Source organism: Acinonyx jubatus, chromosome A1 (genome assembly GCF_027475565.1).
Source record: "Acinonyx jubatus isolate Ajub_Pintada_27869175 chromosome A1, VMU_Ajub_asm_v1.0, whole genome shotgun sequence".
Taxonomy (NCBI): Eukaryota; Metazoa; Chordata; class Mammalia; order Carnivora; family Felidae; genus Acinonyx; species Acinonyx jubatus.
Genome location: NC_069380.1, coordinates 166,592,599 through 166,609,606, shown reverse-complemented (window position 1 = coordinate 166,609,606; position 17,008 = coordinate 166,592,599). Strand labels below are relative to the sequence as shown.

The 17,008-nt window shown below is 34.8% G+C and overlaps 1 protein-coding gene across 4 annotated transcripts in view; it reads right to left on the bottom strand.

Annotated features, from left to right (window-relative positions):
- The window catches only part of FER (FER tyrosine kinase), a 433,226-nt gene that overhangs the window by 334,996 nt on the left and 81,222 nt on the right, over positions 1–17,008 (bottom strand). For 3 of the 4 annotated variants that reach the window (XM_027036479.2, XM_027036470.2, XM_053225532.1), the window contains one exon: positions 2,709–2,892. In XM_027036479.2, the coding sequence (XP_026892280.2) occupies positions 2,709–2,892 (184 nt within the window). Of the gene's footprint in view, positions 1–83; positions 762–2,708; positions 2,893–17,008 lie in introns of those variants that run through there. The other variant, XM_027036497.2, reaches the window with a different exon arrangement.

Sequence of the window (17,008 nt, the reverse complement as noted above, 5' to 3'; positions counted from 1 at the left end):
TTAATTATAGAGTTTAACTGGTTCCGTACCTTCAATGACATCTTGAACTCTTCTCCTTCAGTAGTAAAAATGTCACATCTTACCTGCCTTCAGTAGTAAAACTGTCACAAAATATATTAGCTCTATGGGGCGCCTATGTGGTTCAGTTGGTTAAGCGTCGGACTTCGGTTCAGGTCATGATCTCATAGTCTGTGAGTTCCAGCCCTGCGTCAGGCTCTGTGCTGACAGTTTAGAGCCTGAAGCCTGCTTTGGATTCTGTGTGTGTCTCTCCTTCCGCCCCTCCCCTGATTATGTTCTGTCTCTGTCTCAAAAATAAATAAACATTAAAAAAAAAATTTTTTTTAATATATTAGCTGTATCTAATGAGTACAAAATAGGGTGGCAAAGATCTAATCTCCAACTTAAGAGTGCTATGCTGTAAAAATATACCCCCAGTCAAGAATGGCCTCAATAACAAGTGTGGACAAGCTTATGCTGCCTTTTCCCATATAAATATTAGGGGCATTGTTTGCTTTTCTTTTCCAAAAGCATCACTCATAAAAATTTATTACTTACAAAATTTCTCTTATTTAATATTCTCTCAATTATTTTATTGTAAATAGCCAAATATTGTTTGAGTTGAGGAAAAAAAGATTTAGTGTCGCTTGGGTGGCTCAGTTAAGCGTCCAACTCTTGATTTCAGCTCAGGTCATGATCCCACAATTCATGAGTTCAAGCCCTGCCTGGCGCTCTGCAGTGACAGCACAGAGCTTGCTTGGGATTCTCTCTCTGTCCTTCTACCCGCCTCCCACCCCACCCCCCCCGCCACCTCTCTCTCAAAATAAATAAAAAAACTTTTTAAAAAATGTCTGACTCTTTATTTTGGCTCAGGTTATGATCTCACCATTCCTACGATTGAGCCCCACATCAGGCTCACACTGACAGCTCGGGGCCTACCTGGGATTCTCGCTGTCCTCTCTCTGCCTCTCTCTCTCCCTCTCTCTCTGCCCCTCCCCCCACTCACATGCTCTCTTAAAATAAATAATAAAACTTAAAAGAAAAAAAAAAGATTTAAACTGCTTCAGGCAATGCTAGTTTGGAAGGATTACAGAAATCACCTGACAAAATTTAAAGAAAAAGGAGAGGCAGAGAAATTTAAAACAGACTTAGTAAATATCCCTGGGCTTATGACCACATTAAGTGAAAGTACTGAATAATATTAATGTAAATGAGCCTATCTAGATAACTCTCATAAAGCAATACCATAATATGATATGGAGGTTATTATTAATATCTACCTTCAGACAAATGGAATTTTTAAAAAAAGAAGCCTCCTAACGTTACATCAACGTGACATGGAATTCAACTGCAGTGAAATCATCATGCTTGGATATTTTAAATGCTAGGTCTAAAATAACTGTTTAGAAGTTAAAGATAATATGCTATAGAAAACTACTATGTCTCAAAAAATAGGAAACTACTGTCTCAAAAAGACATCTAGCGATGATGAAGATGCCATTATTGAGGATTCATGTGAAGAGTTTGAAATAACATTGATTCATGAGAGTAGGAAAGGAAGTATTTCTGAATCAACAATATTTAATTTAAATAGACATAACTAAATTCAGAAATTAAATATTTTAAGTAGACATTTTACTATTTTATCAATACCCTTCAAAGTTTACCTATTCAAGTCAACTAAAAATAATTTTTTTATCTTTTTACTGGGAAGATGGGAAATCACCTAATCCAGGTCAAAGGAGATGAACTCTACCAAACATGGCCTATCTTTTTCTGTTGTCTTGCATTGATGTCTATGGTAAACGTGTGCTCTTGACTTACTCGCCAGAATATACTGTTAGCTCCTTAAAGGCAAAAATTGTGGCCAATTCACAGGCAGCGTGCTTTGCACACAGTAGAAATTCAATAAACATTTTTTGATGTTAACTTCACATAGTAAGTTGGCAAATAAACCTTCAAAAAATTCTTTCCTTTGATGGAGTCACAGAGTGTAATGCTAAGTGAAATAAGTCAGTCAGAGAAAGACAAATACCATATGATTTCACTCATGTGTGGAATTTAAAAACAAAACAAACAAACAAAACCAAGCAAAGGGCAAAAAGAGAGAGACAAACTCTGTCTAAAAGAAACAGACTTTAATTTGGAGAACAGACAGGTGGTTACCAGAGGGGAGGTGTGACGGGGGATGGGTAGAATAAGTGATGGGGATTAAAGAGCACTGAGTTATGTAGAGAATTGTTGAGTTATGGCACTGTACACTGGAAACTAATATAATACTGTATGTTAAATACACTGGAATTAAAATTAAAAACTTAACAAAAAAAATTCTTTCCTTTGGACTTCTCAGTTGCTCAATATTTAAACACTCAATCCTCCGAAAATATTAACTTCTTAACACTTGTCAACTAATGAATTTTTTTTTCACCTAAATTTCCAGCTAATCGGAGTAGAACAAAAACATACAAAACAGAAGGACCATTCTTAGGGCTAGCCAGAAGGTTTAGGAGATGATAATAAACTGAAAGGAGACGAGAAGTGAAAATCAAGAAGGACTAAAGTAAAACAGATGTGAAATACACACTGGGCTAAGTCAATAATGAAGTTCACAAAACACAGACAACTTCTTTCCAAAAGCTTAACTAGGAGAAAAAATAATGTTACAATCACTTCATGAAGGGACTTTATGCCAAATAGGAAATGTATCTTACAGTGCTTTTATCATTTCTTCTTGCATCTTTTGTAAGGAGTCCAGAAGCAAAGGAAGTGTGGTGTCATAATACTGATTCTGATGAAGCTGTGCCCCTTTCAATGCCAATACATACTGATTATGCAGCATATGAAGTTTCATTGTGGCTTTGTCGTATCGTTCCTTGGCCTTTTCGGTTTCTTTCCCTGAAGAAAATGTTGAAGAAAGTTAAAAGAGATAAAGATGTTTTATATTCACTATATGCAAACAGAGTGACCACTATTTTATATTATTTCATACATTTTAGGAGTAATCGACAAAATTTTATTGAGCATAATACTACATACCCAGCTCTATACAAAGTACTGCTTATTTGTCAGTATTTTGCACACAGGCTGCTATGAAGGAGACATATATTACAGTAAATGTTGGATGAATGAAAGTTAATGTACAAATTTTTATGAAATTACACAGAAAAATGATCTTTCTTATCTTCAAGAAGCTTACACAAATTGGAACAACCAATGTACATGAAACAGTGTAACCAAGAAAACAACAAAGTTTGTAAACAATGTTAAATTTTGAGGTCTGTGTTTGAGGTTTCAATAAAGACAAGGGGAGTCAGAGGTGGCTATGTAGAAAAAACAAACATTAAAAGGTGGGGCATGTGCAGGAAGGTATAAGAAAGACAGAATGGATAATAATAATTCCTTACTCTCGTCTTCCCTTTCCACCTTTCTTCCTTTCATTTAATGAATATTATCCACTGATCACCACCAAGAACTGTGCTAAACACTGGGAATTCAGTCCTAGCAAAACAGAGTCCTCAACATATAGCCACTGGTGAATTGGAATACTGAGAGAAAACAGGGAGAGAATAAGCAAAATTACATAGGCAAGCAAAGAAATAAGCTCACAGAGTAAGTATTAATGAAGTGAAGGAAATATGTCTGTATAAGTAGAGTAGTTTTAGGTTGTGAATGACTTGAAAGCAGAGAAATTTAAACTCGATACAGGAAAAGTCCAGGAGATATTGATAATATTATGAACTAAAACTTTTTGTGGTACCTTTATTAAAATAATTCAGAAAATATTCACAGAGTGACAACATAAACAACTATATAAATAAATGAAAAAAAATTTAATGCTTATTTATTTTTGAGAGAGAGAAAAAGAGAAAGGGAGTATGAGTAGGGGATGGGGCAGAGAGAGAGGGAGACACAGAATCTGAAGCAGACTCCAGGATCCAAGCCATCAGCACAAAGCCTGACACGGGGCTCAAACTCACAAACTGCAAGATCATGACTGAGCTGAAGTCAGATGCTTAACTGACTGATGCACCCAGGAGCCCCTAAATAAATGAAATTTTTAAGCAGATCTTCAATTTTCAATGTAAACCAAGCAAATATCTTTATCAATTAATTAGATTTAGGGAATAAACTTTTCAAAATATTTATTATGTTGAGAATTTTATTTTAAAAGTTATTAATTTCATTTCTGAGAGAGAGGGAGAGAACGAGCAATCAGAGGAGGGGCAGAGAGAGAGAGGGACAGAGAGAATCCCAAGTAGTGTTGTGCTGTCAGTATAGAGCATGGCACCATGCTTGAACCCACGAACCGTGAGATCATGACCTGAACTAAAATAGAGAGTCAGATGTTTAACCAACTGAGCCACCCAGACACCCCTATGTTGAGAATTTTTGACGCCACAGGCTCTCCTCTGCTGCCACTCTGCATAGGTTCAGCACCCATCTAAGTATTCCCTATAGGTAGGAGTCTGAAAAGCATTCCCTGTTGAAGAATGTTTCCAGCTAAGAACCAAAAGCAGAGTAAAGACAGTGTTATTGTGAAGAGAGGAGACCTCAGACCCTCAGACATGCACAGGCAGGGCAATAGAATGAGAACAGTTTGCTTGTCTTTCTCATCTCCCCTCCAGTTCTCAGACAAAGAAACTGCATCTAGCAGATGGAAAAGAAAATCTTTCCAGCATACTGGTAAGTCCCTGCTACCAACAAATTCTAGTGGTTCCAAGTACCGGAACCACCACTGACTTCCAGGGAGCTGCACAGAATTATTTTACAGAGCATAATTCTCTAGCCATAGCCCATCAGCTGGTTCCTGCATATGGGGACATTATTAATTTCCTAAGTTATTTGCAAATTGCTACCTTAGAAAGCCTATTTTACTTTATAACATAAAGAACTTCTTAAGGAGAAAATATTTTAATCACCAGACATCTTTCCTAGCCCTTCTCACTGCTATCTAGAAACAGGTTCTAACATCAGGTGGATGGAAACAAATATATTAATTCAGTTCTGATCTGAAGGGATCAGAAAAAATAACATGAGCCACTAAAGAAATGGATATTCTCACTTTTGGACTACAACTCACAGGATAATATATTTTATTTCATGAGCCAATTATCATATACATTTTTAAATATATAATTAAAATAAATTCATGAAATAACTCTTCCCCTTCCTATGAAGGATACCCTGTTATTTTAAAAAGTTCTGTTTTATTTGAATTTTTAATTCTTTTAAATCTTCACTGAGAACCCAATATATTTTTTTGCCTCAGTTACCCTACAGAAATTTTAAGTCATTCTGTATAGCACTAGGGATAATTTTTTTAACCTAGTAATTACCAAATTACCTCAGTAATACTAATCATGAATGATATTTTAAGGTTCTCAGTAACACATTCTCCTACATGTTCAATTAATGTAATAGTTTTTTTTCCACAGAATAATATATTTATTTACCCACAAATATTGCTATTTGGCATCCTTCTTACAAAAATACATTTCAAAAAATGTCCCCAAGAGTCTATGCAGTTTACATATCTATGGCCAGCCTCAGAGCCTCCGTCAAAAATAACAATCCCTTTATCTCCCTATCCACACTAGTCAGGATGAGACTCCTATATGAAGCTAATACTCAAAAGCCAAAGTGCATACCCAACCAAATCAGAATCCATTTTTTGGCTGGGGGCTAAATCACATTAATGTCTGAATGAGAGTGAAAACTCGACAAACACCTGCTGCAGAAGCTGGCAGAGCAGCCCTTTCCAAGGCCTTTTATTTTTTTTTTATATTTCATTAATCATTTTTAAGCTAGTTTAAATATATGTTACTTAAAGTTCAGCAAATTCTGACAGAAATTCCAATGGTCATATACAATTAGGCAGACAAATTGATTCAAAGTAATAAAGAAATTTTCTAGAGTCTACGTGTTGATAATAAGAAAATAAGGCAAGCATCTACCAGGCAAGACTATTTAAGTACTATGTTCTAATTTGTTAATTGTTATTGTAAATTCACAAAGTATAACTACATAGTAAATTCCATATTTTAAATCATTTTTTAAATATTACTTTTTATATGAACTCTATTATTCCTAATTAATTTCTTGGATTTTTAGTACAACTTCAGGAGTCAAGCTCTCCACACAAACATTTTCATGGAGACATTTAAACCACCCATCTGTCCTCCTATCTGCACAGATCTTTTAAACTGCAAACTACCCATCTGTCTTTCTAGATGGTGAAAAATGATGCACTAAATGTGTAACGCTCAGCTAAGATTTTATAATCTAAAGTCTTATTAGAAAAGTTAAGAATTTCTTTTTTTTCTTTATCATACCCAGTATATGACAAACGATCTGAAGAAGACTATTATAACCATATCAAAATATCAACAGCTTATAAGTGGTAATTAACACAATTTATGAAAAAAATTAAATGCCTTTGAAAATATCCAAGGCAGAATTTATTACATTAAAATACTACTACTAATAATAAGAGCTTTGGGTTTAATACGAGCTTAATAAGAGCTTTGGGCTTAAAACTGAATTTGAGGGCATGTTTTAGCAGGTTTTTGGTTTGTTTGCTTTTGTACTCTACAGCTCACATACACTTATGCATTTGGTTATCTGATGTACTTGTGCATGTGCGTGATCGATCAATCGACACCCTCCCTCCCCTGTAGAAAGTTCCAAGAACATGTTCACTTGCTATGATTTCAAAAGGGATTTTATTATAGTTTTTCCTGATTTACTTTAAAATAATTATTTAGGTCCCATACAAACTATATAAGTAAATTCAAGAAATAGTAATACCTTGTGAAAACCAAAGTCACAAATAAAATATTTTCTGTTCCAGTCACGTAATGAAACATGTGGCAAAAAACCCTAACACAATTCTCGCCACATCACTTCTTGGTGCAGAATATTTCACATCATTATTACTCTTTCTTAACTTTTAAATAACATTTGAGCCTAAAATTAATATGAAGTATGCAGATTAAGTAAATTCTTATTGACAGGCACAGAATTATACCTCTGTTGCCATATGACTTTTTTCTTTTTTAATGAAGAGAGGCATTCAAGCAGGGCATGGAGTTGCCCCATGTGTCAATTAACAGGCAGGAAAACATCTAATTTTTCCTCCTGCACATAATGAATTTCACAAAGAGATTGTATTATAATTCTTTTGTCACCACTTGTTGACAAATCTGTTTAATGTTTGTAATAACAGAGTGTATACACAATATGCCATGCCATAAACAATATTATGAAGCTAGCAACACTCAGTTATGTAAGTTTGACATTTACAAGAGACAGGCAAGACTATTCATTCAGCTAGTCTAGAAAGTTCAGTATTTTTTATTATAAACTTCAGAAGTGTTTGCCATTTGCTAAATATTATGGTGGAAAGCCTCCTGATAATAAATGAGAAGTGATTATTTTCAAAAAGCAAAATGCCTGCACATAGACTCTACTTTGATTTAGATAACTAAATGTTCTACCATCTTACATTTTTCTTTCCTGTCAAACCATTCCTCCTCAACTATATAATTTCTACTTATTGCTCTGAGAAAGAAGAAAATGAGCAAGAATTCATCCTAACTTATAAGTTATTTGGGCCAAATGTCCACATATGTTTTTTCACATGCAAGTTAAAATTCAAGTATGACATGTGGGAACAATGAATGAGTTACCATTTTATTCCATGCTGTTCAGACAAAAGCAAAGTTAAGAAGTCATTTTTGTCTCAGCTTCTCCTTTGATTAGTTTTGCAACCCAAGCAAGTCATATAATCTAAATTTTAGCTTCTAATTTCTAATCCTGGGAGTTAAATTATCTGCCCTTTTCAATTCACTGGGTAGTGATGAAGAATGAATGGCAAAAAAATTGTCAAAATACAACAGCAAAGGCTAAGGAGGGCATAGAATTTGGAGAACTGAAAAAACCTTTTGATTATATGCTCCTATAAAGCATTAAAAAATACAATAGATATATAGGTGTATATATATCTATCTATATATATATATAGATATATATATGTGTGTGTGTGTGTGTGTGTATATATACACACATATATATATTTATATATACACATACTGTGCTACTTTTAATAAATTTCCTTGTATAAGAAAAATTGATATATCAATCAAGAAATATTTACTGGGCATGTGTTATAGACTCTAAACTGTTCAAGGAACTAAAACAGTGATATTTTATTTAAAAATTCAACAAAATACCTTTATTTTTAAAAAAAATTTTTTTCAACGTTTTTTATTTATTTTTGGGACAGAGAGAGACAGAGCATGAACAGGGGAGGGGCAGAGAGAGAGGGAGACACAGAATCGGAAACGGGCTCCAGGCTCTGAGCCATCAGCCCAGAGCCCGACGCGGGACTTGAACCCACGGACCGCGAGATCGTGACCTGGCTGAAGTCGGACGCTTAACCGACTGCGCCACCCAGGCGCACCCAAAATACCTTTAAAGAGAAAACTGTGAAATATCATTTCCTTGCATATAATGATTGCTAGCTTCAACTGACCAACAATCGTTTAATAACCTATAAATTGAATATACCATGCTCAAATCTATATTCTATAATGTAACAAAGCTTTGAAGGGGAGGATTCTGTGTAGCTGGGATGAAGTAAAAGCATAATTCTGAATTTCCCACATAGCATCTGAATATTTAATAAAGCACAAAAAGAAAAATAAATAAACCCTCATCCTCAGCATAGTAGGCAGTGAATGTACAAATTTTAAACCGTCTGTGAGTGGAGGGCAGCTGGGTGGCTCAGTCCGTTAAGTGTCCAACTCTTGAATTTAGCTCAGCTCATGACCTCCTGGTTCGGTTTGTGAGATCGAGGCTGGCATCACCTGTCAGTGCAGAAATGGCTTGGGATTCTGTCTCTCTCTCTCTCAAAATAAATAAATAAACATTTTTAAAAAAATTATCTCTGAGTGTAAAATTAAACACCAAATCACTGCAAAAGATCTCTCACCCTCCCACTGCAAGACTTCATGGATACCAAAGGCTGTTCTGAAAACAAGAAAAATGAACTAAAGAGAGAAAAGGTAGCAGTGTGCTTAAGACTTGTCTAAAATCACCATCAGAAAAAGCAAGTTCATTCTATATGTGAAAATACTGGAAACATAATGCTAGATCACAGAACTGACTACAAGAAAGGGAACTAAAAGTATATGTGAAAGGCATGAGAAACAGTCTTAGAAAGGTAACACCTCAGAGGGAGAAATGGTTAAAATGAAGGAACTTGGGAAACCATGAAGGAACAAAACAAAGCAAGTGAGGAAAAAAATCCTGTAGGAAAAAAAAAGAATATAAAAATATATATATAAAAAAGGACACATCAATCTTTGTCAAGAGCATGAAGGGTACAAGATTTTATTCTACTTGCAAGCTAACAAATTAGCCTGCCTCAACTTCATGATGATGGGCAGAAGACATAAGTTCTGAGATAGAAACAAAGGACAGTTTATTTCTCAAAGCAGTATCAGTAGCTAGAGTATCATCATTCATTGGTGGGGGGAAACACATTAAACAGAATAAAATGACAACCAACAAACTAGTAAAAAATATGTGTACCACGAATAACAGATAAGGGGATAATCATTGTAATATACTTAAAAATTCTTAAAATTTGGTACACCTGGGTAGTTCAGTTGGTTAAGCATCCAACTCTTGATTTCTGCTCAGGTCATGAACTCATGACCTGAGAGAAATAATTATAGAAGATAATAGTTATCTAAGTATATAATTTTATACAGTACTGACTTTTGGAACCATTAATGTTAAACCATTAATGAGACAGATAAGCAAAAAACAAGAATAGGAGAGGACAAAACAACTTATAATGGGATACAACAGATACAAATGAACCAAACTATTTCCAGTGAATAACGCAATCACACCAAAAGGAGTGGGAAAGAAAAGAATTAATCTAAGAAACTTTGGCAAACAATATTTGATTACAATGAAAGACTAAAGACAAAAAGAGCTCTAAAGAAACCATGAATTGTAGTCTCTTTAAGAGGCATGCGTTAACAATTCTGAAATGATTTTCTGTTATTTTAGGATTGAACAAGTAAACAGAGTGTGAATAACAGAAGCCAGGTTTCCCACTGTCAGAGAAAGAAGTTGCAAATACATATATATGAAAACACCAAATGAACACAAGGCATTGGACTAGAATTGGAAGTCTCAATATAAACTCTTTAGTTTTAATATAGACAGATCAACAGATATAGAAATAAGCACTGATACATTTGTGTTTCTTATGTGCATTGAGAGGACCTAGAACAAAGATACCATAAATACTAAATGGAAAACCACTAAAAGAAACTATGGTTCCTTAAAATAATGGAGCAGGATCCAGAGCATGAAAAGTATAAGATGAGTCAGAAAATAAAAGATGAATGACAAGAACACATCAAAAGGACAGAGGGGCCATTGTAAGTTTCTCTCTCACATACAGAGAAGAAATAAATAAAATGTGGTGAAATATTAATATTTGGGGAGTATGAGTGAAGGTATTCTTTGTATCCTTCTTTTAATAGATATGTAAGTCTGAAATTATGTCAAAATAAAAGTTAAAAATCAAAAGCTGTGAAAATCTGATCAAAAGTCAAAAGTATCTGAATATTCATTAAATCTAAAAAATTGGAGTTATTTAGTCTAGAGATCAAATATCTCAATGATTTGTTCTTTAAATATCAAAACACTTCCTAAAATAAAAAAAGAAAACTTGGTTTCAATATGTATGTTTCAAAGCAGGTATGTTCCCACTATGAGGATTATTAATACATAAACACAGCCAGAATGAAAACAAAACAAAATAAAACAAAACCATCATTCTGCTTTATAAGATTAGTTAACTGTGTGGAATAACAACATTTCCAGCAAATTAAGGGCTTTCATCCTTTAAATCTTTATCCACATCCCATGGTGTTTTAGGTTCTGTGAGGGATAGGCAGTATTTTCCTAAAAGATGCTTGACAAAAAAAAAAATAAAACAAGGACTCACAAAATAGTCATCAAAATGTTAGGATATAATTATAGAGGAGGAAGTGTAGAGATCAGCATTTACTTAGCATGAATAACCAACCAGTAACTGACCTCAAACTCTGAATAATGTACTATAATACACAAGGTTATCTAATAAGTTGATGAATACCTTTAAGTAAGTAAGTAGCTTAAAAGCTACAAGATATACATAAAATATATCTAGAAGAAACAAAGTATTAGTCATTTCTGAAGGAAAAAAAACAGGTAACAGGAGAAAAACTTTTCACTATATACTTACTGGCCTATATCTTGTGATTTTGAATTTGGGAAGAGGAAGCCCAGGAACCCCCTTAAGAAAAGAAATTTCAAGACAACTTCAACAAGCTATAACCAATATATCTACCTACTTATCTGTATAAAGCTGTATGCTTGGCCTTCTTAGACTACTACTATGAATAAACGGCTCTGGCTCCTAGGTAAAACCAATCCATTCACTTGGGTACTGGATTCATCACCTCATAACTACTCAAGGACACTGCTACAGCCATTCTTCCTTCATTCTGCTACCTCATCAACTTTTCCTTTTCTCCCAGAGCATTCTCAACAACCAACAAGCAGTAGTTGCTCCTAATCTTTAAAAAAAGAAAACATCCTCCCTTGACTACTTTCAGTTACCTCCCTCTCTCTCCTTTACTGCAAAACTCCTGAAACGATTTGTCTGTACCAGGGATCTCCAGTTTCTTTTCTCGCATTCTTTCTTAAACCCATCCCATTTAAGCTTTTCCCTCTACTGTAATATTGAAACTGCTCTTTTCGAAGTCTCCAATAACCTACACTTTACAATATCCAAATCACGGTCCTCATCTCATGTTTTAGTAGTACTTAACCAGGCTGATCTCTCGTTCTTCCTCAAAATCTTTTCCTTCCCCATTTGGCTTCCAGAATAATATGTTCTTTTGGTTTTCCTTTTATCTTGGTGTTCTTTATAATTTCTTCCTTATTTCTTGATGTTGGGATTCTTAATGTTGGGCTCAGTCTTAGGACTCTTCTCTTTTCTTTTTTTTTTTTCAACGTTTATTTATTTTTGGGACAGAGAGAGACAGAGCATGAACGGGGGAGGGGCAGAGAGAGAGGGAGACACAGAATCGGAAACAGGCTCCAGGCTCTGAGCCATCAGCCCAGAGCCCGGGGCTCGAACTCACGGACCGCGAGATCGTGACCTGGCTGAAGTCGGGCGCTTAACCGACTGCACCACCCAGGAGCCCCTCTTTTCTATCTTAATGAACACCCTTAGAAATGTCATCAAACGGCATGGCTTAAATACCAACTAACATTCAAGTTTATACTTTTACTCCAGACCTCTCCCAGGAATTCTCCATAGCTAGAGATTCAAGTACAAACTAGACATACCTAGTTAGATGTCTAAAAAGAATCTAAAAACTCCTGATCTTCAGCTCCAGATCTACTACTCCTATATTTTTCTCCACCTCAGTTAACCACCTTTCCAGTTGTTCAAGCCAAAAATCTTCAAATCATCCTTGACTTCTTTGTCTCACCCACTATATCCAATTCATCAGCAAATCCTTTAGGCTCTATTTTCAATACATATATACATTCATGGATTCCGTATGTCTGAATTCACCTACTGCCTAAAATTATTTCTAATCCTCAAATCAATTTACAAAATACTTTCCAGGCCAATCACAGATATACACATATGCAGAGCACAAGAGTCATTTGTAACATGTTCCCAACAGAGGTCAAACAAGGCTATCTCTGTCTACCTTTTTGTTTCAGTTTCCATGCTGGAAGCTACCCATTCTGCAGTCTATTTAGTTTCACATTTATTGCATTTTTGTGCTTTTAGCTGATGATTTTGCTGTTTAAAATGGCCAAAGGGGAGCCTGGGTGGCGCTGTCGGTTAAGCATCCGACTTCAGCCAGGTCACGATCTCGCGGTCCGTGAGTTCGAGCCCCGCGTCGGGCTCTGGGCTGATGGCTCGGAGCCTGGAGCCTGTTTCCGATTCTGTGTCTCCCTCTCTCTCTGCCCCTCCCCCGTTCATGCTCTGTCTCTCTCTGTCCCAAAATAAATAAATAAATAAAAACGTTGAAAAAAAATTTAAATAAATAAAATGGCCAAAAGTAATACTAAAACGCTGTCAAGTATTCTTATGATTAAGAATGCTACAATGTACTTTATAGAGAAAATAGGTATGGCAGATTGCTTTGTTTAGTCATGACATATAGCACTATTGGTTTGGAGTTCAATGTTAATGAATCAACAACATATATTAAAGAAGGTGTCTTTAAACAGACACATACATAAAGCAGGATGATGTATTAAATCAGTCACCAAAAATGCTGTGACCTTGCTTATAGGAACTTAAACCCTAATGTTATGTCCACTAGGGGCAATGATTCAGTACTCAGCTAATGCTAATTTAGCATTCAGAGTGATTTCACAGAACATAACTACTGTAAATAACAAGAATCAACTGTATATCCAGAAACTGACCACTTCTCACCACCTCTGTTACTACCACCCCAGGTCCAGACCAGCATAAAACCTTGCCTGGATTTCTCCAATAGCCTGGAAGTAATCTCTTTACTTCCATCCCCCTCCACCTCTCAGAGGAGTTGCAACAAGGATGCCAAATTATACTATTAAAATATTAGTCAATTCCTGTCATTCTTCTGCTCAAAACCCACCATGGTTTCCAATTTTACTTAGAGTAGAAGCCAAAGTGCTTTAAGATAATGACCAAAATCCTATATAATTTGTGCCTCCTTTGCCACTCACCATCACTCTTCCTCTCTGATTTCATCTCTTTCCTTTATCACTCCACCAGTTGCAGACACACAGGCATTTGCACTACTCCTCAAATATTCTAGACATGATCCCCTCCCGGTGAATTAGCTTTGGCTATTCCCTCTACCTGGAATACTCTCTGTCTCAGATAACCATACACTTCACTTCCTCACTTCCTTCATTCTTCATTTAAATGTCTCTTTCTCCATGAGGCTTGACCTGATCATTCTCCCAACATCCTATCCACCTCCTGTGTTTCATTTTTATCCATGGTACTTATCACCATCTAACATACTATAGGTTTCACTTATTTGTTGTGTTAATTAGCTATCTTCTTCTCTAAAATGTAAGCCTGACAGAGGCAGGAATTTTTGTACGGTTTGTTATCTACAGTATCCCTAGTACAAATAACAGTGCCTGGCACATAAAAAGAAAATGTATAAATTGATATAGTTTTTATTATGAAAAAATAAATTTAAGCTTAAATAAAATTTTTTAAAAAGCTAAAAGTTACAGAAAGATTACAATTTTATCTTCTGCATCTGTTTATATCATTTTTCTAGTAATCAAGTCCAAAACTAATATTGTTAAGGAGCTCACCTATAAAATATAGAGGAAAATCAGCAAAAGGATATAGTTTCTCTTAATCTCTTTGTATATGAAACTTAGCTTTGTTTATTTAATAAAACTAAGAAAAATAGGGACAAATCAAATTATTGTGCTTTAATTTAATTTTCATTTTAGGAAATTATCTCTAGAATATAAATGAATCATGTGACATATTCCATCCCACATAATATTTCAGCACCTAATGAGAATATTATAACTGTCATTCCAATTTCTGCAACTTTAACCCAATGCAAATTAGATTAACAACAAAAAGTGTCATTACTCTTTATGACCTTATAAAGTTCCTATCATATTAAGCTCCATGCAGTGAAAAGCATTCATGCCATATGTTAGCTGCTGATATATCATGTACTAATAAGTAGGTCAAAAAAAAAAGGGGGGGGGAGGAGGGAAAGCCACATCAACAGAAATGATGATCGAAAAATATATCTTGAACTTATTAGCTTTGGTCTTTAGCAAGTCCTATATCCAAAAAGCATTTCTCCTTATGTTGAACTGAGATGTAAATTTGAATTTCAGAATATTTGTCTAGGGGACCTCCACATTTCATGCATACATGATTCTGGTTTTTAAAAACTCCAAGATTTAGAGATTATTGAATAGGAAGGCCATTCTTGTTGGACTAAAAATGAGAAAATCAACTAAAAGAGCCTTCAAAAAGTTTTACTCATTTTTTTAAATTTGGATTTATTTAAACATAAATTTAACCATCTGTCTCAAATCTGGACTCATTTCAAACTGGTTTTCACAATTAAAGTACTCTAAAGAGACAACTCAATGGATCTAATCAATTTTAATTGGCTATAAAATGCCACAGAACTATTCATAATGCATGAAGAGGCAATTTAAGAAAATCTACTTCCCAATTACAGAAAAATTTACTTTTGAATGAGACTTCTAGCAAACTCCCCACAGTTCTAGCAGTAGGTATCTTCTTATTCTGTCTGCATAGGTTAAGTGAGGGCCTGTACATAATCAGGGAGTTTACAAATCTCTTAGCACTCTGTTTTGTTTCCCATAAAGAAATAAAATTTGAAAGAGAGTTTGTTTCCCTACTCTTGTTATATAAGTGGGTGGAGAGAGCTCCTTTTAAACTTCTCTAGACTATTATAAGCATTTGTAACGTGGAGTAGCTCATCCTGTTTCTTTTTCCTGAAATATGACGTGTGATAAAGCAAAAGCATTCAGACTTCTACTCATGTAAGAGTAACCTCCGCAAATGTCATTGTGGTTATTTTGAGTCTTGGTAAATATAAAACCCCAACATAACTGTAGTCACACAGAATCAATTAAATAGGCTATATCAGAATACATAACTATGAGAGTTATTTTGAACAGGTTTTCTGACACTTCAGTATATCTTCAAGCAAACTATAAAACTTCAAAGCAAAAACTGTATTTAAATTCACTTCATCAATACCATATGGTTCAACTCTTAAAAAAAATACATTTTAACTCTAAAAAAATACTACATGGCATATGAACAAGGGACTGAATGTAGGTTTATAGGTAAAGATTATGTATATTTTTTACAACATAAGCAAGTGGAAGATTATAGTGAGTTTTAAAAAAATCTGGGAATGAATAAACTCATAAAAGTCTCAGAACAAATGAAGAAGGATGATGAAGTCCACTAAGACTCTAAACTTAGGTTAATGCGTTAAGTAGATACCTGCAAGTTTTAGGAAAAGACCCATTATCACAATTATTCAGGCATAATCTGCAACGCCTGAGATGAAAACTATATTACATGGGATTAAAGAAAAATAGACATTGTAGGAAATAAGATGAGTGCACGTGTAAACAGAGAATAGAAACTAACCAAAATGAAACAGAAAGAAAAAAAAAAAAAGACAAGTGGGAAAAAAATGAAGAGTATCAGTAGGCTGTGAGACAACCACTAGCAGCCTAAGATCCATGCAGCAAGAGTCTCTAGCCCAGAACAGAGAGGGGGACACAGAAAATATACATGAAGAAATAATGGCTGAACGTTTTCCAAATCTGGTGAAAACTATAAATTCTCAGATAAAACAGGCTCAAAAACCACAAGAAAAAAAAAAAAAACTACAGCAACGGACATCATGACCAAATTTCTTAAAACCAATGATAAAGAGTAGCTAAAAGCTACCAAAGGAAAATAAAATGTGTAGAGCAAAGATAAAGATTAGAATAGATTTCTCTATGACATAACACTAGCACAACATCTTTAAAGACCTAAAGAGGGGGGAAAAAATGACAAAATAGAATTCTATATCCAACAAAGATATATTTCAAATACAAAGGTGAAATAAAAACTTTTTCAAGCATGTAAAACTGAAAGAATTTATTACTTACAGACTTACATTACAAGAAACATTAAAGTAGGTAATTCAGGCAAAAGTTAACTGACACCAGATGGAATACAAAATGCTAGAAAAGATAACTACATAGATAAATATATTAAGCGTTCTGCTGTAGTTTTAAAAATAACTAACTATTGGGGCGCCTGGGTGGCTCAGTCGGTTAAGCATCTGACTTCAGCTCAGGTCACGATCTCGCGGTCCGTGAGTTCGAGCCCCGC